This window comes from Coffea eugenioides, chromosome 11 (genome assembly GCF_003713205.1).
Source record: "Coffea eugenioides isolate CCC68of chromosome 11, Ceug_1.0, whole genome shotgun sequence".
Lineage (NCBI taxonomy): Eukaryota > Viridiplantae > Streptophyta > Magnoliopsida > Gentianales > Rubiaceae > Coffea > Coffea eugenioides.
In genome coordinates this window covers 43,680,913-43,696,702 of record NC_040045.1, presented here as the reverse complement: position 1 = coordinate 43,696,702, position 15,790 = coordinate 43,680,913, and the positions used below count along the sequence as shown (strand labels likewise).

General features: G+C 35.9%; 2 protein-coding genes across 3 annotated transcripts; both read right to left on the bottom strand.

Moving 5' to 3' along the window:
• Positions 1-76: 76 nt before the first annotated feature.
• LOC113754097 (binding partner of ACD11 1) lies at positions 77-3,525 on the bottom strand. Of its 2 annotated transcripts, none has more exons than XM_027298430.1 (5): positions 3,414-3,525; positions 2,351-2,481; positions 1,778-1,853; positions 958-1,071; positions 77-838 (listed from the first exon to the last, which is right to left on the bottom strand). In XM_027298430.1, the coding sequence occupies exons 2-5, from the start codon at positions 2,464-2,466 to the stop codon at positions 413-415; spliced, it is 732 nt and encodes a 243-aa protein (XP_027154231.1). In that variant the 5' UTR covers positions 2,467-2,481; positions 3,414-3,525; the 3' UTR covers positions 77-412. The 2 variants fall into 2 exon arrangements, with proteins under 2 accessions (XP_027154231.1, XP_027154230.1); XM_027298429.1 differs by having other exon boundaries at positions 78-841; positions 3,414-3,524.
• Positions 3,526-6,055: 2,530 nt separating this feature from the next.
• Positions 6,056-7,508, bottom strand: LOC113753475 (transcription factor PRE6). Its single transcript, XM_027297634.1, has 2 exons — positions 6,954-7,508; positions 6,056-6,481 (listed from the first exon to the last, which is right to left on the bottom strand). Exons 1-2 carry the CDS (start codon positions 7,077-7,079, stop codon positions 6,329-6,331), a joined length of 279 nt encoding a protein of 92 aa, XP_027153435.1. The 5' UTR covers positions 7,080-7,508; the 3' UTR covers positions 6,056-6,328.
• Between the last annotated feature and the right edge of the window lie 8,282 nt (positions 7,509-15,790).

Below are 15,790 nucleotides of genomic sequence, written 5' to 3'. Positions count from 1 at the left end.
CCACACCACCATTTGCAGGATAACCGAGCAACACGAACGCATTTCTTTCGTCATGGACGAAAATTTTCCTCAAGTATTAATAAGACGAAGCCTTCCTTGACATGGCTTTAGGATCTTTGCTTTTCTGGCGATTACCTCGCTACCAGTGTCATGTACTACTAGAATACCTAGCATCTCTGTAATGCCGATACACAACGCACACATATACCACCTAAGGTGTGGTTCATATGCAGGACAAACACAGAACTTTGAGCTATATGCCTGTACATGGGACCGGCAAATCGAAAGGAAAACACAAAAATGCCTCTCATTAACAAGTCAACCGCCAACTTATTGATGTACAGTAAACTGTAGTATGTACGTATCTAACATGGAAAGCAAGAAACTGCACCTATGTCCCCAAAAAACATCTTCATTTGTTTTGTCCTCTACCACCCAAATCAGCAGCAGCTTGTGCAGCTCTGCTTAGAGCGCCTGAAAGCCAAAAAGCTCCCTTGGAGAAGTAACTACTGTTGACAACAGCATTTGCAGCAGCAGCTGCCGTTCTTCCCGTAGCTGATACAGCCGATTTTGTGGTATCGCTTACATGATACCTCTGGTCAACTGATTTAACCGCTTCAACCCCTGCACAAATCTTATCTGTGAGGCCAATTCTGTCACTGAATTCAGATACCCTGGCTGCTGCAGTTGCTGAAACCTGATGAGATTCATCAAAAGCCTTGGCTTTGCTTAATGCATCTTTCCCAAGAACATATCCTCTGGCTAGCATCGTTTTGACAACATCTTGTGCTAAAGTGATGGCTTCACCAGCAGAAGAAACAAATTGGTGCCTATTTGACTGCTGCAAAGACAGTAAAGACATCATATGACTAGATCGCAGGATAATATAGAAACTAGTCTCCTGGCATCAGCTACTAAAATTATCAGTGACAAACTTAAAAGCACATTGACACATACAGTGGGACCACTTTCAGCTCCATCAGTCCATGTAGAACGTGTCCAAACGTCATATTCGTCGTCATAGCGCCCCCAACGAGTAATGCAGACACGCTGATCCAAGATCGTAGCTCCCTGAGAAGATATGCAGTTCAAAGATGATGAATATCCATATCCAGCACAGATAACTCAAAGGAAGAACAAAAGACTGCAATTAGCAATTGAATAACAGTGTCTAAAAATAAGCAAACAAGGTTGGTAGAAACATTGCATACACCACAAACCAACCACAAACCACATGGCTAAATTGAGATAAATAAACACACTTAAAATTCTATTATGAGCAACCTAAGGGCCCACTGGTTCAAATTATACAAACAAGTTTGCAGTTGTTAAGTCACAGGCTCCCAGCAACCATAAACAAATTAAGCGATGGCTGAAACAACCATATCCAACAATGGCACAGTACAGGAACTCCAAGGGAAAATAAGTTTGCATTCAAAAACCAACTAAAAGATTCTTTATCTTTCCAGAAAAAGTACACAGAACTTGTATTCACTGTGACAAAAAATGGTGGAATTGGTTCGACATTAAATTGCTCTCATACTAGATTGATCTTCAAAAGCTATTGTAACCCTTAACTCACAGTATTCAGCAGGACTTAAGACAGTTCTTCAAGGAGAGACATTTATAGAGTTACTGGAAATTGGACCTAGAAGAATGAAGAGAATGGAAATGTACAAAGATGAACAAGCAATTAGGTAGTGAAGGACATTAATATGATACCCCATCCATAAACACCTGCAAGTATTCCAGAAATCTAGTAACAAACAGAGCTTACACTGAGCAGGACTGCTGTCTCCAGAGCATGAGGATTTTTAAATGTTACATAGGCCGTGCACGCATACTCACCAGCTCTGCATACAAAAAATCAAGGATTGCTATTATTAAAGGCAACAGTAACTTTTGTGGTAATTAATTGGAAAGAAACCATCTATAGGATCTGAATAAAGTAAACAAACATAATGATTAAGACATTTAGAAATCATCAAATGAGTTTACGATCTACTGAAGATAATCTTCATCTCATCTAAAGGTCAAGCACAACCCAGACCAACATAATAACTATGGTTTTTCCTTCTAACAACAAGCCTTTTCAGAATATCCTACATCGCATGTATTGGAAGTGATTAGCTTAGCACCATGAAAAGAAGCTAATTTATAAGTATACTGAAAGATAGAAGTGCTACCATAAAGGGGAAAAAAAATCTGTAGACAAAACTGCTTAAGTCTATTCACAGGCCATTTATGCTGAGACAAAGAAAAGAAAAATAAACAAGGTCACATACACACATGCAACAGAAAGAGCTCAAGGTGATTACTTCAAAAACGAACTAAACTAATCATAGGCTACCTGACAATCTCAACATGTTCAATTGCCCCACAGAAAGCAAAGAAATCATGGACATCCTTCTCTGTTGCATTTGGTGATAGACCAGTTACCTCTGCTGTATAATCACCAGGATTCATGCTTATTCAGCAGAACTGCTGACACAGAGAAAAGAAACAAACAACTGAATCCTACAAAAACTAATTAAAGCAAAACATTTTTACAGAATATTTGGTCAAAACATATGACCGAGGCCAGCACAACCATTCTTTTATTAAACAAGTAGTATATATCATGGTACAGATTCATAATCTGGTCCCATAATAAGATGGATGAAAGTTATGAAATGCGCTAACTAACAAAGTTCAAAAATTTTATTGAAAACTAAAATCACTTTTCACTACATACAAAAAAAAAAAAAAAAGTCCACGGTAACAACAGGCTGCTTGCTTACAAACAAAACCTGGCAAACATCATAATAAGTTGCTTATGAATCATTTAATCAGAAAGAGAGAGATCATACTGACGATTGGTCGACCAAAACCATTCCTCAACTTAACCAAAACCCATCCAAAACAATATGTAATAGTTGAAGCTTGGAAATTTATGTTGAATGGACAATCCGTAGAGTTCCAATTAGCTCTCCAGAATTCTTCACGAGAACTAGAGTAATTCAACTCCTGATTTATTCGACAGATGTGTACGGATGCCAAAACAGAATCTTTCATCTTTTTCGTCCTTTTTTTTGCATTTTTTAACAATAATAATATTCCAATTACTCTCTTTGCATAGACAAAATTAAAAAAGAAAAAAAAAAGAATCAGGCTAAATTGATCTAAGGGTTTTACATTCACCATGGACGGAGTTCAAGTACGCAATTCTTCCCGCTTTACACCAGCCAGAAAACATCATAATGATCAAAATTCTACAAGATTTTGAACTAGCTTTAAATCCAATATCCTATAATAACCAGCATACCCGGTAATTGCCCTAGAACTCACGAAAGATGTAAATTTTAATCAAACCAAAAAATTCGAACAATTAACCTAAATTCAGTATCTTTACATAGAAATCATCTATGACGTACCTTTGCTTTAATCGTAAAAGAAGAACGATGTCTGGAGAAGAGAGCTGGTGTGTGAATTCGGTTGATTGAGAAAGAAGAGAAGCTTCGAGAACTGAATAAAAAAAAAAAACTGACTATTTGATTTTACGTTCATTATATAGGCTGGCTGCTGGCATGCTGAGTTAGTGACCGCCGAGGTTTATGGTTTCGTAATGCTTATGTGATAAATAAACACTATGACGTCCAAAAGGAAATTCCCATTAATGTACTTCTATAGCTTAAATTAAAAAAAAAAAAGGTAATCTTATTAGAAATTGATAACCAATTAAACATCCTTTTTATTAAGGATATAAAGTAACATCAAATTATCATTTTCAATTTAATTTCATTTTTTATTGAGTTTCCACTTATGTTCAAGTTTAGCATAAAGCTCAGAGTACATGCTTTTTTTTTCCCTTTTTTCTATTTTTAGGCAAAACATCTTAAGATCGAGTACATACTCAAATGGTTTGTTTTCTATATATTAGTCTCAAACCATTTTTAGGCTTACGGAGCTAAATCTAGAAACTTGAGAAGCTGACTGTAATTGAATTCTAGTGTGATTGGATTATCAACCAATATAGCACCAACTTGTGTCAATTATTAACGCTTATAAATTGAAGACATGATGTTGATTCAAAAGAATATATATTGGTTGAAGATAACAAATTAACACATGCATTAAACAAAAAAGAATTTCTGTGAATTGTGCTATAGTAGTGGTTAAGAAGAATCTTAATCCAATGATCAGAAAAGGGTGACTCTTAAGTTGATTTCTATCGTTAAGTTCAGATTCAAAGAAAATGGAGAACTTTTATTAATGCAGTAGTAGAAAAGTGCAGGAGGCAAAAAATGGAATATATGTTGACTTTCAGAACAAAGTGTGACCGAAATATGGGGTCAGACTTGGGCGGAAGGGGAACTCTTAAAAGTGCACCAGAGATTGTAATGGACCCATGGACGACTGAACAACGAATCCACAGGGAAACTCCAGATTATGTTTTTTGGGCCTTTCACTGATACCAGAGGATTGGGCTCGTATGTTACAGGAGTGTTTCTCTTCTGGCTGGATTTTCAAATGGATTGGAAAATAACTTGTCTTGGCTTAAGTAGGAGACCTATTAATTAATAGGCTCTTGTTAATTGATAAAAAAAATCTTATATTATGGAGACCAAGAGGGCTTGTTATTTATTTCAGAGAGGTTTTTTTTTTTTCAAAAAAAAAAAGGGGGCAGTACTCACTTCTTTCTTTTACAATTTTTTTCCCTTTTTGCTAGCTATGAGATCGATTAATTTTGACTATGCGGCAACCGACAAGCGATGTAAAAAAAAAAAAAATCAGGAATTTATCCAGATTTATGGTACCATGTGAGCTAGAAAAGAGAAGGACTTCGATCTCTTTTTCTTTTTTTGTTTAAATGGAAGGCCTTTGAGTACAGAATCCCGTATTTACAATCTTTTTCATCTTATCATTTAATCCAACCCTTGAAAAGAGACGGACGGACTTCAACTTAAAACACTAGTGCAAAATCGCAGACCAGATTATGCATGTCTACTACTGGAGGAGATACTTAATTACTGGCACCTCTTTTTCTTTGGGAGAAATTTAGTTGAAGGAGCCCTATGTGCTCAACGCAGGTACAAAATATGTTCAAAATCTTCTCTTGTATGGCGTATTTGTAATCCTCATTTTAACTTTTCGGGAAGAAAATCACAAACTGTGACCAATGAATACTCGAAAACGCATGGGTCCAACTCCAACAACAACAATTGACTTAAACAGCTTCGGCCTACAGGGCTACGAGAGCGAGTCAATGAATCCAGAGTCAATACTAGGCAAATATTTGAAGAACAAAAAAAGATTTGGTCGGTTTACTGTTTTTGCATATTTTATTGTTCCAAGTATGAGGAACTCTGGAGATGAAAAGAATAGTAATTAAGTTTGACCGAATTATTAATGCATATAATTACTAAAAATAAAAAAAGGCAAACAGTCTTGGATGACCGCGTAAAAGGCCACCAACTCACCAACCTGTGTCTATGAATTCTTCTAAGTTTCCACGTTCATTAATCAATCATTTCTAATTACTATATAATACTATAGTAGTACTATATATACTTCATTCAATTTGTTTCACAGCATGCCATGCCAAGGAAGGATTAACTTCTCCTCTGAATAAACGACGTCGCCAAGCCTAGGCCATCGCATTTTCAAGGAGGAAACTATGAAAAGATATGCCTTAGTTGATTTTGTCAATAGTATGAAAAAGACCATAGTAGCTCAAGATCGGGGTCCTTGCGTGCGGAGTTTTCTCGACTTCAAACCGATTGATGTAATTTTTACAATTTTTTTTTTATGTAAGTTCAAACAATTTAAGTATGAATTTGAATTTGTTCATTTATATATTTAAGTTGATATAACAATGAGATGTAATAAGAATAGCATGAACGGGTTTGAATTAGGTACAACTTAAACTTGTGAGGCCTTGAATTCCTCGATCGTAAAGCAAATGTAACAGTAGGAGAAGCACATAATTACCTAAGTACAGCATACATACAGCACAATTATGAGCAACGGACAGCCTCGCAGTCATCATAAAAAATGAGCATGCGTTACACAAATATGAAGACAACAGAACTTAAATAAAGAAATCAAAATTTGGGAGCAAGCATTAATTTTATTATATAGCTGGTCTATGCAAAGCTACCCAAGAAGAGTAGATAACTAGATGCTGCTAAATAGTGGATAAATATTAGCAGATATATATCATCATAAGAGTTGAAGCTAACTCCTATGTATGTTGGTTGGCCCATAGTGACCAAACCCTAGTCGGATAATGAAGACGGAAATACTAGTACAAGAAAGGAATATCGCCTAATATTGAAGGATTATTCTATCACATTAGTAGGCTTCTAATTATTGCTGCTTGAGCACTGTCACTGTCTGTTGACTCTAACAGTTCTGACAATCGATCACTTAAGTCATCGACTTCTCTGTGCAAGCTCCTGATATAGTTGCAAGTTTCCTGCAGGACCTTTGATGCAGAGACCTGATAGCAGAAAGTACACACATGCCATCAATACATTGCACTTCCTAGTTGCTAGTAATGTACATGTGCGTGTGTTGTGTGTACTTTTACAGACGGGCATGCCAAGAAGTTACGCGCACAGCACAACACATATGAATAGGAAGAGGGGAACAGCGGAGTCCCACATATTAATCTTCAGCGCGCAAGAAGAGTACAGCAGAACAATAAATGTGGGTTGTGGTCTAGTGGCATTTGGGCGTATATATACGCAAATGAGAATGAGCTTGGGTTACGATGACCCCAACTTATCCAAGAAAGGAAAATGATGGCCACACAAAAATATATGACTTTAATTACAGGGAATGAATGTATGGTATAGGGACTAGCTCTTGCGAGTAAATTGGCTAGAAAAAAAAATTTTAAAAAAAAACTGGATACTTTAACTGACTATAACCACCAACGTAACGTGTTCACGAGTGAGTTAGTTAATTACCTTGTCTGAACGCCTTCTGCGAAGTTCAGGAATAAGTTGCTGCAACTTTGTGACAAGATCGGCGATCTGATCATCAGTTATCCTGGAAGCTCCCGACTGCCTGGAACGTGATCTTCGGCTAGACATTGTCAGAAACTAAGTTAACGTCTCTGAGGATGGAGCAGCGGAGATATTCGAAACTTGGCAGCAAGAAAATACTAGAAGTAAAAAATGTAAAATCTTGGAAACTTGTCAGGAGAGGGAAAAGCCCAGCTTAGGTTAGTAGTGTGAGGGAAGGAAGGGGGCGCTAACTGGAGGGCTTAAAAGAGGGGAGGGAATGTTACTGTTGGAAGACAAGTTATGGACATGGGGATAAGGCGGCCATTAATAGCTGAGGGAATCGAGAGAGAGAGAGAGAGGAATGAGGAAAGCTGGAAAGGGACACACAAGTGAAGGGCGGTAGGAGTGTTGGAGGTGATGAAGACAAATGCATGGGGGGTGAAAGCAGTGGGCGAAGTGTTGGTTTTTTAAATAGAGGAATGAGGGCGGAGAGCCATACTGATCCTTCTCTCTGTGTCTCCGGACTGGGGTTAGAGTTCAAGTGGGTTCAGAGAAATTTGGTTGTGTATCAGCCATCTTTGCGGGCCTCTTTGTGTCAGTATCAGCACGCAAGCCCATGTTATCTTTTTTATCTTTTTCTCATTTAAATATTTTTAACTGTCAAAATTTGCATCAACCTCTTGTTTATTTGATTCTGGAGTCTGAAGTCGGAACTAAACTACTACTACTAGTACTACTAGCAGAAGCAGCAGCAGCAGCAGCAGCAGTAGCAGCAGTAGTGCGTGTGTATATATATATATATATCAACATTCAACACCATCTATACCGTGTTTTCTGGTTTTTTTTTTTTGGGGGTACAGCATCTATACTAGCATGTTACATTATATAGGAAGAGAGTAGAAGAAAAACCCGTATCGACTGAAGTGGTACTTTAATACGCCCTCTAAATTTGTTTTAACCGTAAGATACCCTAAATTTACAGTCTAGAGAGGATTTAACTCTTTACTTGTTGCCTAACTCACCTTTGGCATGTTAGATTTGTAACGTGGTCTATTTAGTAGTAGTAGGATACAAGTAAATATATCTTCTGCAATGGAAATAGAAAGGAAAAAAAAAAAATCTTCTTGTTGTGAATACTTTTCACTTTTACCAAGCTAGTAGATGCTAGAGCCTACCTACTTGCCTTGGGCTAGACGAGTGGCGAGTATGGCATTGTTGACCACTGACCAATAACATTGGAAAATATTGGATAGCGCGCGTTCTCATCTCTGATCTCTGATCTCTGATCTCGCCTCGCCTCAGTCCAAAAAATTTGTCATACATACATTTTTTTTAATTGCAAAATACGATCGCGTGACCATGAAATTTACATACTACTACTTTTAAATTTTAATGACTGGTTTTCCAAATTTATTTATCATTATTCGATAATTCTTATTTTTATATTTTAAGTATTTTTTATCCCTGAATTTTAGATGCTTTAACAATCTTAATTACGGCCCCAAATGGTATATATCAAAAATAATAAATAGGGAAGAATTTTAGTATATTTTTAAAGTTATAATGCTTGAAATTAACGGTATTAAAATCTATTTTTATTTTTTGTTGCACATAAATCATAGCTTTCAAACACATGAACTGTGCTATGAGACGCAAAAGTACCATTTTGTACTAAGTAATTGAGCATGTCTAGCTAGCATCTATCGTGCTTGTACGACTAAATATTAGTTTAGAATACGGACTGCAAATAAACAATCATGCATTAAGTACTTTTTCATCAAGCTTTTCATCATTTGAGCCACGAAAAAAAAAAAAAAAGAAAACATGCACGTGCTATCTAGTAATCTCTGCAAAATATACGGCGTGTTTGGATTACTGGCCTAATAATGGTGAACCTCCTACTTCTTCGAGAAGATATGGATGTATTGATCAATGAACTTAGCCGGGACTAATTAACAGTTCAAAACCGGTCACCGAAACAGCGGTCATTGTGGCCGTGATGTGTTTTCTTGCCTGCTTTCTACTCATTTCAACGAGTCAAGGAATCTCTCAGTTAACAGGGAAGGAGGAAGTATTGATGCAACAAAGAAAAGAAAAGAAAAGGGTAGAGGTTGTTTTGTTTGGTAGTAAGAATATATATGTTACCTGTGACCTAGAGAGTTGAGTTCAGTTGGTGAAACAGTGGTGGGTTTTTGTGAATGCATCGGGGGGCTTACATGGCCGCACGTGATGGGAATATGTGGCATTTTTTTCCGGCGAGATTCCTGGGTACGTAGAGTTCTGTCGACAAAATGAACACTTGGGACTTGCCAGAGGCTTGGGAGTTGAGACAGCTGCCACCCTGCGAAACCGAGATATTTGAATTTATGCGGCAATTCTTATTTTGTACTCACTAGTTAGTAAGTCATCTTGGCTTTGATAAAAAAAGACATCAGCCTTTCGGGGTAATTGGTCTCTTTAGGTCTTAGCAGCAGATTCCCTGCATAGGTTGGTATCCCACATCGATAGTTGGGGAGGGTTTGGGGTAGGTTTATAAGTCTCCTACAGAAACCATAAAAGTTACCGGCTTTTGTGATTTCATACTGGATCAAGGTTTGTAAAGTTATCAAAAGTCATCTTGGCTTTGAGAAAAAAAATGGTTAGTATTTTGATACACCAACCAAGGGTTCAGAAATACTAGCAATCAACCCCGTGGTGGATGAGACCGCACCTCAGTATAATGTTTAAAATTTAAAAGTTAATAAAATCCCTCTTCTCCCTTTCTACTTTTTACCAGTACCACCACGAGGAGTCTTAAGCCATGCTTGGATTGCTTGTTTCCGTCGAAAAATATTGTCGTTTTACGTGATCACATTTCCCTATCACCTTTTTTCCTCACATATATCAAATTGCTACAGTAATTTTTCCATGAAAAATGACGGAAAATGCAATCCAAACACAACCTTAAATCATACAAGTAATTGACAGAAGGGAAGAGATTTTAATATGTTATTTAAGAGTTTAGAAAAGAAATGAAATGATGTTGGACACATATGTCATTAAAATTTGGTCAATGGTCATTCAAGGACAGAATTTGTATTTGTAAAGAATTTATCAAGCTTCTGCCAACTTTCCTTCGTTTTTCTCTCATATCTGGGCGGAAAAACTTTCTTTGACTGCGCTCCTTCCATATCAGTTGATTTCTCTTCTTTTTCATCCTTAAAAAAACGAGCTGCATTTGGAGCTTTGTAAGACTAGTCAATTGTTTACTTGTAACTTTATGCCTCTGGTGATTATTGATCGATGGAGTAAAAAAAAAAAAACTGATGCATTTTAATTTTAAGCGACCAGTTGCTATGAATATCGCACAAAGTCTATTACGACTCGCTTTTAGTATGTTCAATCAAAATTTATTTTGTTTGAGAAAGTTGCAAAACTATATAATATGTGCTAATTTTAGTTACATCAGAAGCTGGAAATATTTAATTTTGTAATATCAGATACTAAGAAGGTTCCTGAGAAGCCAAGAAAGAGAATTTAAAAAGTAAGAACACATGATCATGAAGTCAGGGTGATGGCACACAATCAAAATTTGAGATGGTTAATAATAATATTATGGGGATTTTGTTTATATAGTTATTTTGTTGTACTATATATATATATATATATATATATATATGAGAGGAAACATGCAATCTCCATCGACACGTGCATGACAACACCTATTCGTTAATTAATCCAAGGTTATGGTTAATTGACATCTCCTACATTCTTACTTATGCCGATCGAGGACCAATCAAAGGAAAGAGTTAGTAGCAAATGTGGGATTTTGCACTTATAACTATATATTATTTGATATATAATTTTGAAAGTTTAATCATCAAAATTAGCGTAAAGATCCTTCACTGAATAGCTCTGCGTAGATGAATTTCTTTATTTGAATTGGAGCCATTAACAATCACTGTCATATATCCAAAAAAAATTTCTGCTGAAAAGCCAAACATAAAAAATAAAAATTTGTCAGAACTAAAATATTTTTATTTTGTTTAGCCTAATTATCTATTTGACATCTCTCTCTCTCTTTCTAAAACTTGCATTTCACCGACAGAAGCAGTCCCGTAAATTAATTGGTGGCGCTCTGCAGAACCTGTGTGTATCTTCAGAAGGTGCAGATGAAGATTGCATGCGATTATTTGTATCCTGTGGCCATTAATTACTGCACACAATTGAATAGTAAGAAATACAGTTTGTGCCTTTAACATTTTGGAGTTGAATAATCTGCATGACTAACTAGAACAGCACATTTTACTATTTTTTTTTTCTTCTTTACTTGTCCCATTAGATTGATCCAACTATTATACTGGTACGGTGTCAAACTTGAGCAAGTTGTATTGATGCCTTCAACACTGTGTCCAGACAGAGAATCAAATTAATGTACGAAAAATGCAGTCGACTAGCCTTTGAAACAATCCTTTCACGAAAATGAAGGGTCATAACAAAAAGAACTTGCATGTGGAAACGAGTTCACTTTCCGTTGCGTTGCTATATAAACTAGTGGTTAAACAAATTAACCTGGTTATGCATGAAAAATCCACGAATCAATCATCCATTAGCGTTTTCAAATCCTGTTTGTTTGTTTGTTTCCATTGACGGACGGCCAGAATCAGCGTAAATATATAGCAAAGAGAGAAAAACTGCGCATTTCAATTATTTCATCTAATAATTCTGTTAGCAGGCTATATGACATAGAGGGTCAAGAATTAATCAGTGTACAATGTACATTAACGTAGTGTAACGAGAATAAAAACTGTATTATGCTCTGATGGTTAAAGACGAGACTCAAAAATTAGAAGTCTTGAGTTTCAATTCTCCTGACTCCTCTCCGTTCTTTAAATCTCGCCCCTCCCTTGGTTTAAAAAAAAAAAATATATATATATATATATATATATAGCTGTTTTATGGAATCAAATCTTTAATTTTAGCATGATAACTGAAATTAATTTGTAATCCTAGCTCCCTTCGTTTATCCTTTTTTTTTTCCAATGGGAGCATCAGTTGAACCAATAAATGACAATCGATAGAATTGTATATAAGAGTTTTTTTGCTGAATTTCTTTGCATTTTTTTTTTGGTTGACTAAAAACACTAGGTATAACATATTATACTCAGATGAAAAACTTCCGTATTTTCGAATTCCCTTAATTTTGACTTTTGAGAGGGTAATTATTCTTTGTTAAAAAAAAGAAAAGAAAAAAGTTAACCCCGATCCGCGTGGTTAAGATCCCATCTTTTAAATAAGGTTTAGCACATAATTGAAAGATGTAGAGTACGTATGATGCAAGCTGGTCACATGAGCTTGAGCTGAAGGAATTAATGGCGGTGATGTTGCAAGACAAAACGCACAGAAGATCTTTCAGGGCAGACCCTCAGTATCATCATCAACATGCAATCATATTATTTGCACGTGCTAATCCTACTAGGTTTGCACAAAATACTCTAATTTTCTTTTTTAATCTTCATCATGTAACCTAAATCACAGATAATCATTTAATGCTTGCTTTTTCTTTTCTTTCTTCTTTTTTTTTAATTCTTTCCCTCTTCAAATCTGCATCTCTAGAATACAACGGAAGGAGCAGCATATATAAATACTCACATTCGCACTCGCAACACCCTCACAGATATCATCGTTGAAAGTAAAGAGGATGGACAGGAATTAACGTTGGGTATATGTTCGTCGATGAAGATGATCTCCTGCTGAGATAGAGATAGGCTTGAATGTGTGTGGAAAACCTAAGAAGGCAGGTCAGACAATTCATTTGAGGTTACATGGTGTTTATAAAAAAATTTAAAAAAAAAACACTTGTAAACGGTAAAAATACTTATAAGGTGTTTGGCAACTAATTTCTTGTAATTTAAGGAGTCCAACTTTTAATAACTTGAAAACACTTTTGTTAAAAGTACTTGTGTCGAAAGTGTTTTTTTTTTTTTTTAATAAATAACTACAACCCCAACCAGATTTAGGTATCAATTCATCTAATACGTACAATTTGTAAAGCTTGAGCCGTTGAGCTTCACGGTGTGTGCTAACATATAGTGATCACTTTTTATACTTCTATCAATATTCTTACTAATAAAATTAAAATCATCCCAATCTATTTATGGTTATCTGCACAATTGTAAAGCGACCAACCTATGACATTATTCCCAACTCCACAGTCATAAACCCCTTTAATTCTTCATTCTAGACCCCTTTATCATCTCACGCAATTGTATTATTTTCTCACTAGATCCACTAAAAGAAGGGAAATAATTTATATACATATTTTTATATTAGTTACAAACATCAGAGTATACCTTAATCATTAAATGAAGGGATAAGAGTAGGGTTCACACTAATCATCCGAAAGAACAAGGGTACACCGCGCGCTCACATACATATGTGCAGTCACGATGTGGCAGCCATTTAGTTATTGGTCAAACACACCAATGTATCAAAAGGAAAAGAAATACTAAGTAGACACCGGATGTTACGTAGGCGTTACTCGGACTAAAGAGGAGAGAGTCGCATAGTTGGACTATCTTTCCCGTGTTAACTAATTACAATTAGAATTCATTAGGAACATCAGATCCTGATTTGTTGTTTCTTTCTTATAGTCTTAAGACGTTTTCTGCTGGCTCGTGGGCCTTAATGCCTTTAAAGTTTAAGCCAATGGAGACATTCAAATCGTGGCAATTAGGATATGCAGAGGGTTTTTTCCTCGATAAATTTTGGAGCCATTAGCAAAGTAGTACTTAAGAGGCTCTTCCATGATCAATGTTTCAAACGCCATGACAAGCCACTCTGCTTTGTCCAAACCCATGCAAAAAATGTAAGTTCCATTTGCCAATGAGACCGCTTGACCTCGCTCGATATGCATATGGTCTCCATTTCTATATTAAGCTTCCACGTTTCCTTAGTTTTTAACTTTAGTCTGCCGACATCAGTCACGTGACCTTTTGTCAAGAAATACTTACCTCAGAATTTGAGAGTTCAGAGAAGATAAATGCAGCATGTAGAGGAGTTAAGAGGAACCTTCAGTCTTGAGACAAATTTTTTAGGGCCCCAGATCATAGTGTTCTTATCAATTTAGTATACTCGAATTATTAAAAAGGAAAAAAAAAACCGAAATGCACGTTATTTTGTGTTTTTGAATTAACGAAACTTTCAAGATCTTTGGGACTCCTCGATTGATGTTGCTTAACTTTGAGGTCACCATGCATAGGGATGGCAATTGGGACGGATGTCTGTGGGGGCTAATGAGGCAGGACCGGTGGAGGTGTAGTTTTAAAAAAATTAATAAATATATAAATATATATATGTATGTACATAATTATATGTATATAATATTTAATTTAATTACTTACAAACTTATAATAATGATATTATTAGTTATATGTATTATATAATGCATATTAGTATATGTAATATAATTGATATTATCAATTATACTAATAATTATACATGTATACTAATAGAAATTATTAATTATTTATACTAAATTTACTAATACATTTATACTAAATCTCTAATTTCACTTAAAACAATAACACTTTTTTGCAAAAAAAAAAAACATAATAATGATTTAGTGATTGTATTTGTATCAAAAGTGAAAATTTGGCTATTTTAGTTATATTTGTTTTAAATGGTTGGCTTGTATAATAGCTTTTGTTTGATTGTTTTTATGAATTTTAATTGTGAAATTACAATGAATTATATTTTGGTGATGTGTTGATATTATAGTAATTGATTATTTACAAAAATTTGACTATAATAAAATTATATAACAAAATTTTATTAATTTCACTGGTGTCCCTACGGGGGGAAGTGGGGCGAGGCGGGGGACGAAGTGGGGGCATGGGGGAATTAGTGTGCAACGGGGCGGGGGACCTCCCTACGCATGCATCATCTTCAATCAATTTATTGAGCTACTATGTATGATGTCACACACATGCAAAATCTTACATTTGTAGCAATCTATTTCTTGCTTTCTCGTGACCGCAGAGTGTAAGCTGCACAAATTTGAAGTCAGACTCCAAGAAAACAAAGATTGTGAAGCCCATATTTCGGAAGAGTTTGCAGAGATGATTTGGGGCACAACACAACAACAAAGTAGTAGTAGTAGTAGTAGTAGTAGTATTGTTTTCTTCTTCCAATGGTCATGTGAGGTCTGCTCTTTTGTCTCTTAAAATTTCTAGGCATTTACACTGTAGAGAACCCAACAGTGCATGTAACGAAACAAAGGTGTTTGACACATTTGTCAACGGTGGACCAGCACGGAGTCATCTACACCTCGATGCATTGTAATTTAAGCATGTGGTCTGTTCCCCTCATTTCATGTGCTGGGACACAAATTCTAGGGGCTGAGGTTTGGCGCATTTCTGCATCCTATGTCTGCAACAGCATAGATGTTGCTAGAACTCCATGCAGTGATGAGACTCTGTGTTCGAATTCGACAGCCAAACGAGGATGACAAAAAGCCTTTTTGGTTTTTTTGTTTTTTCATCAATTTTCAAGCGGTCATTTTTTTCGATTCCTCCAGAGTCAAACTAAGACTTTGGTTTAGATCTTGGAAGATTGGAAATTCCTAAATGATGAATAGTGCCACCACCATGGAGGGGGTTGGAACTTTAGTTAGTTCCTGATGATCCTGAGAGTTCTTGGGGTAATTGAAGCTCGGAGGTTAGGTTCAGGAGTCACTGTTGCAGAACGCGTCCTCTATATGGTAGCACGTCTGCATACACATCGATTGATCAATAATTGGCTCAAAATCGTTTTCTGTA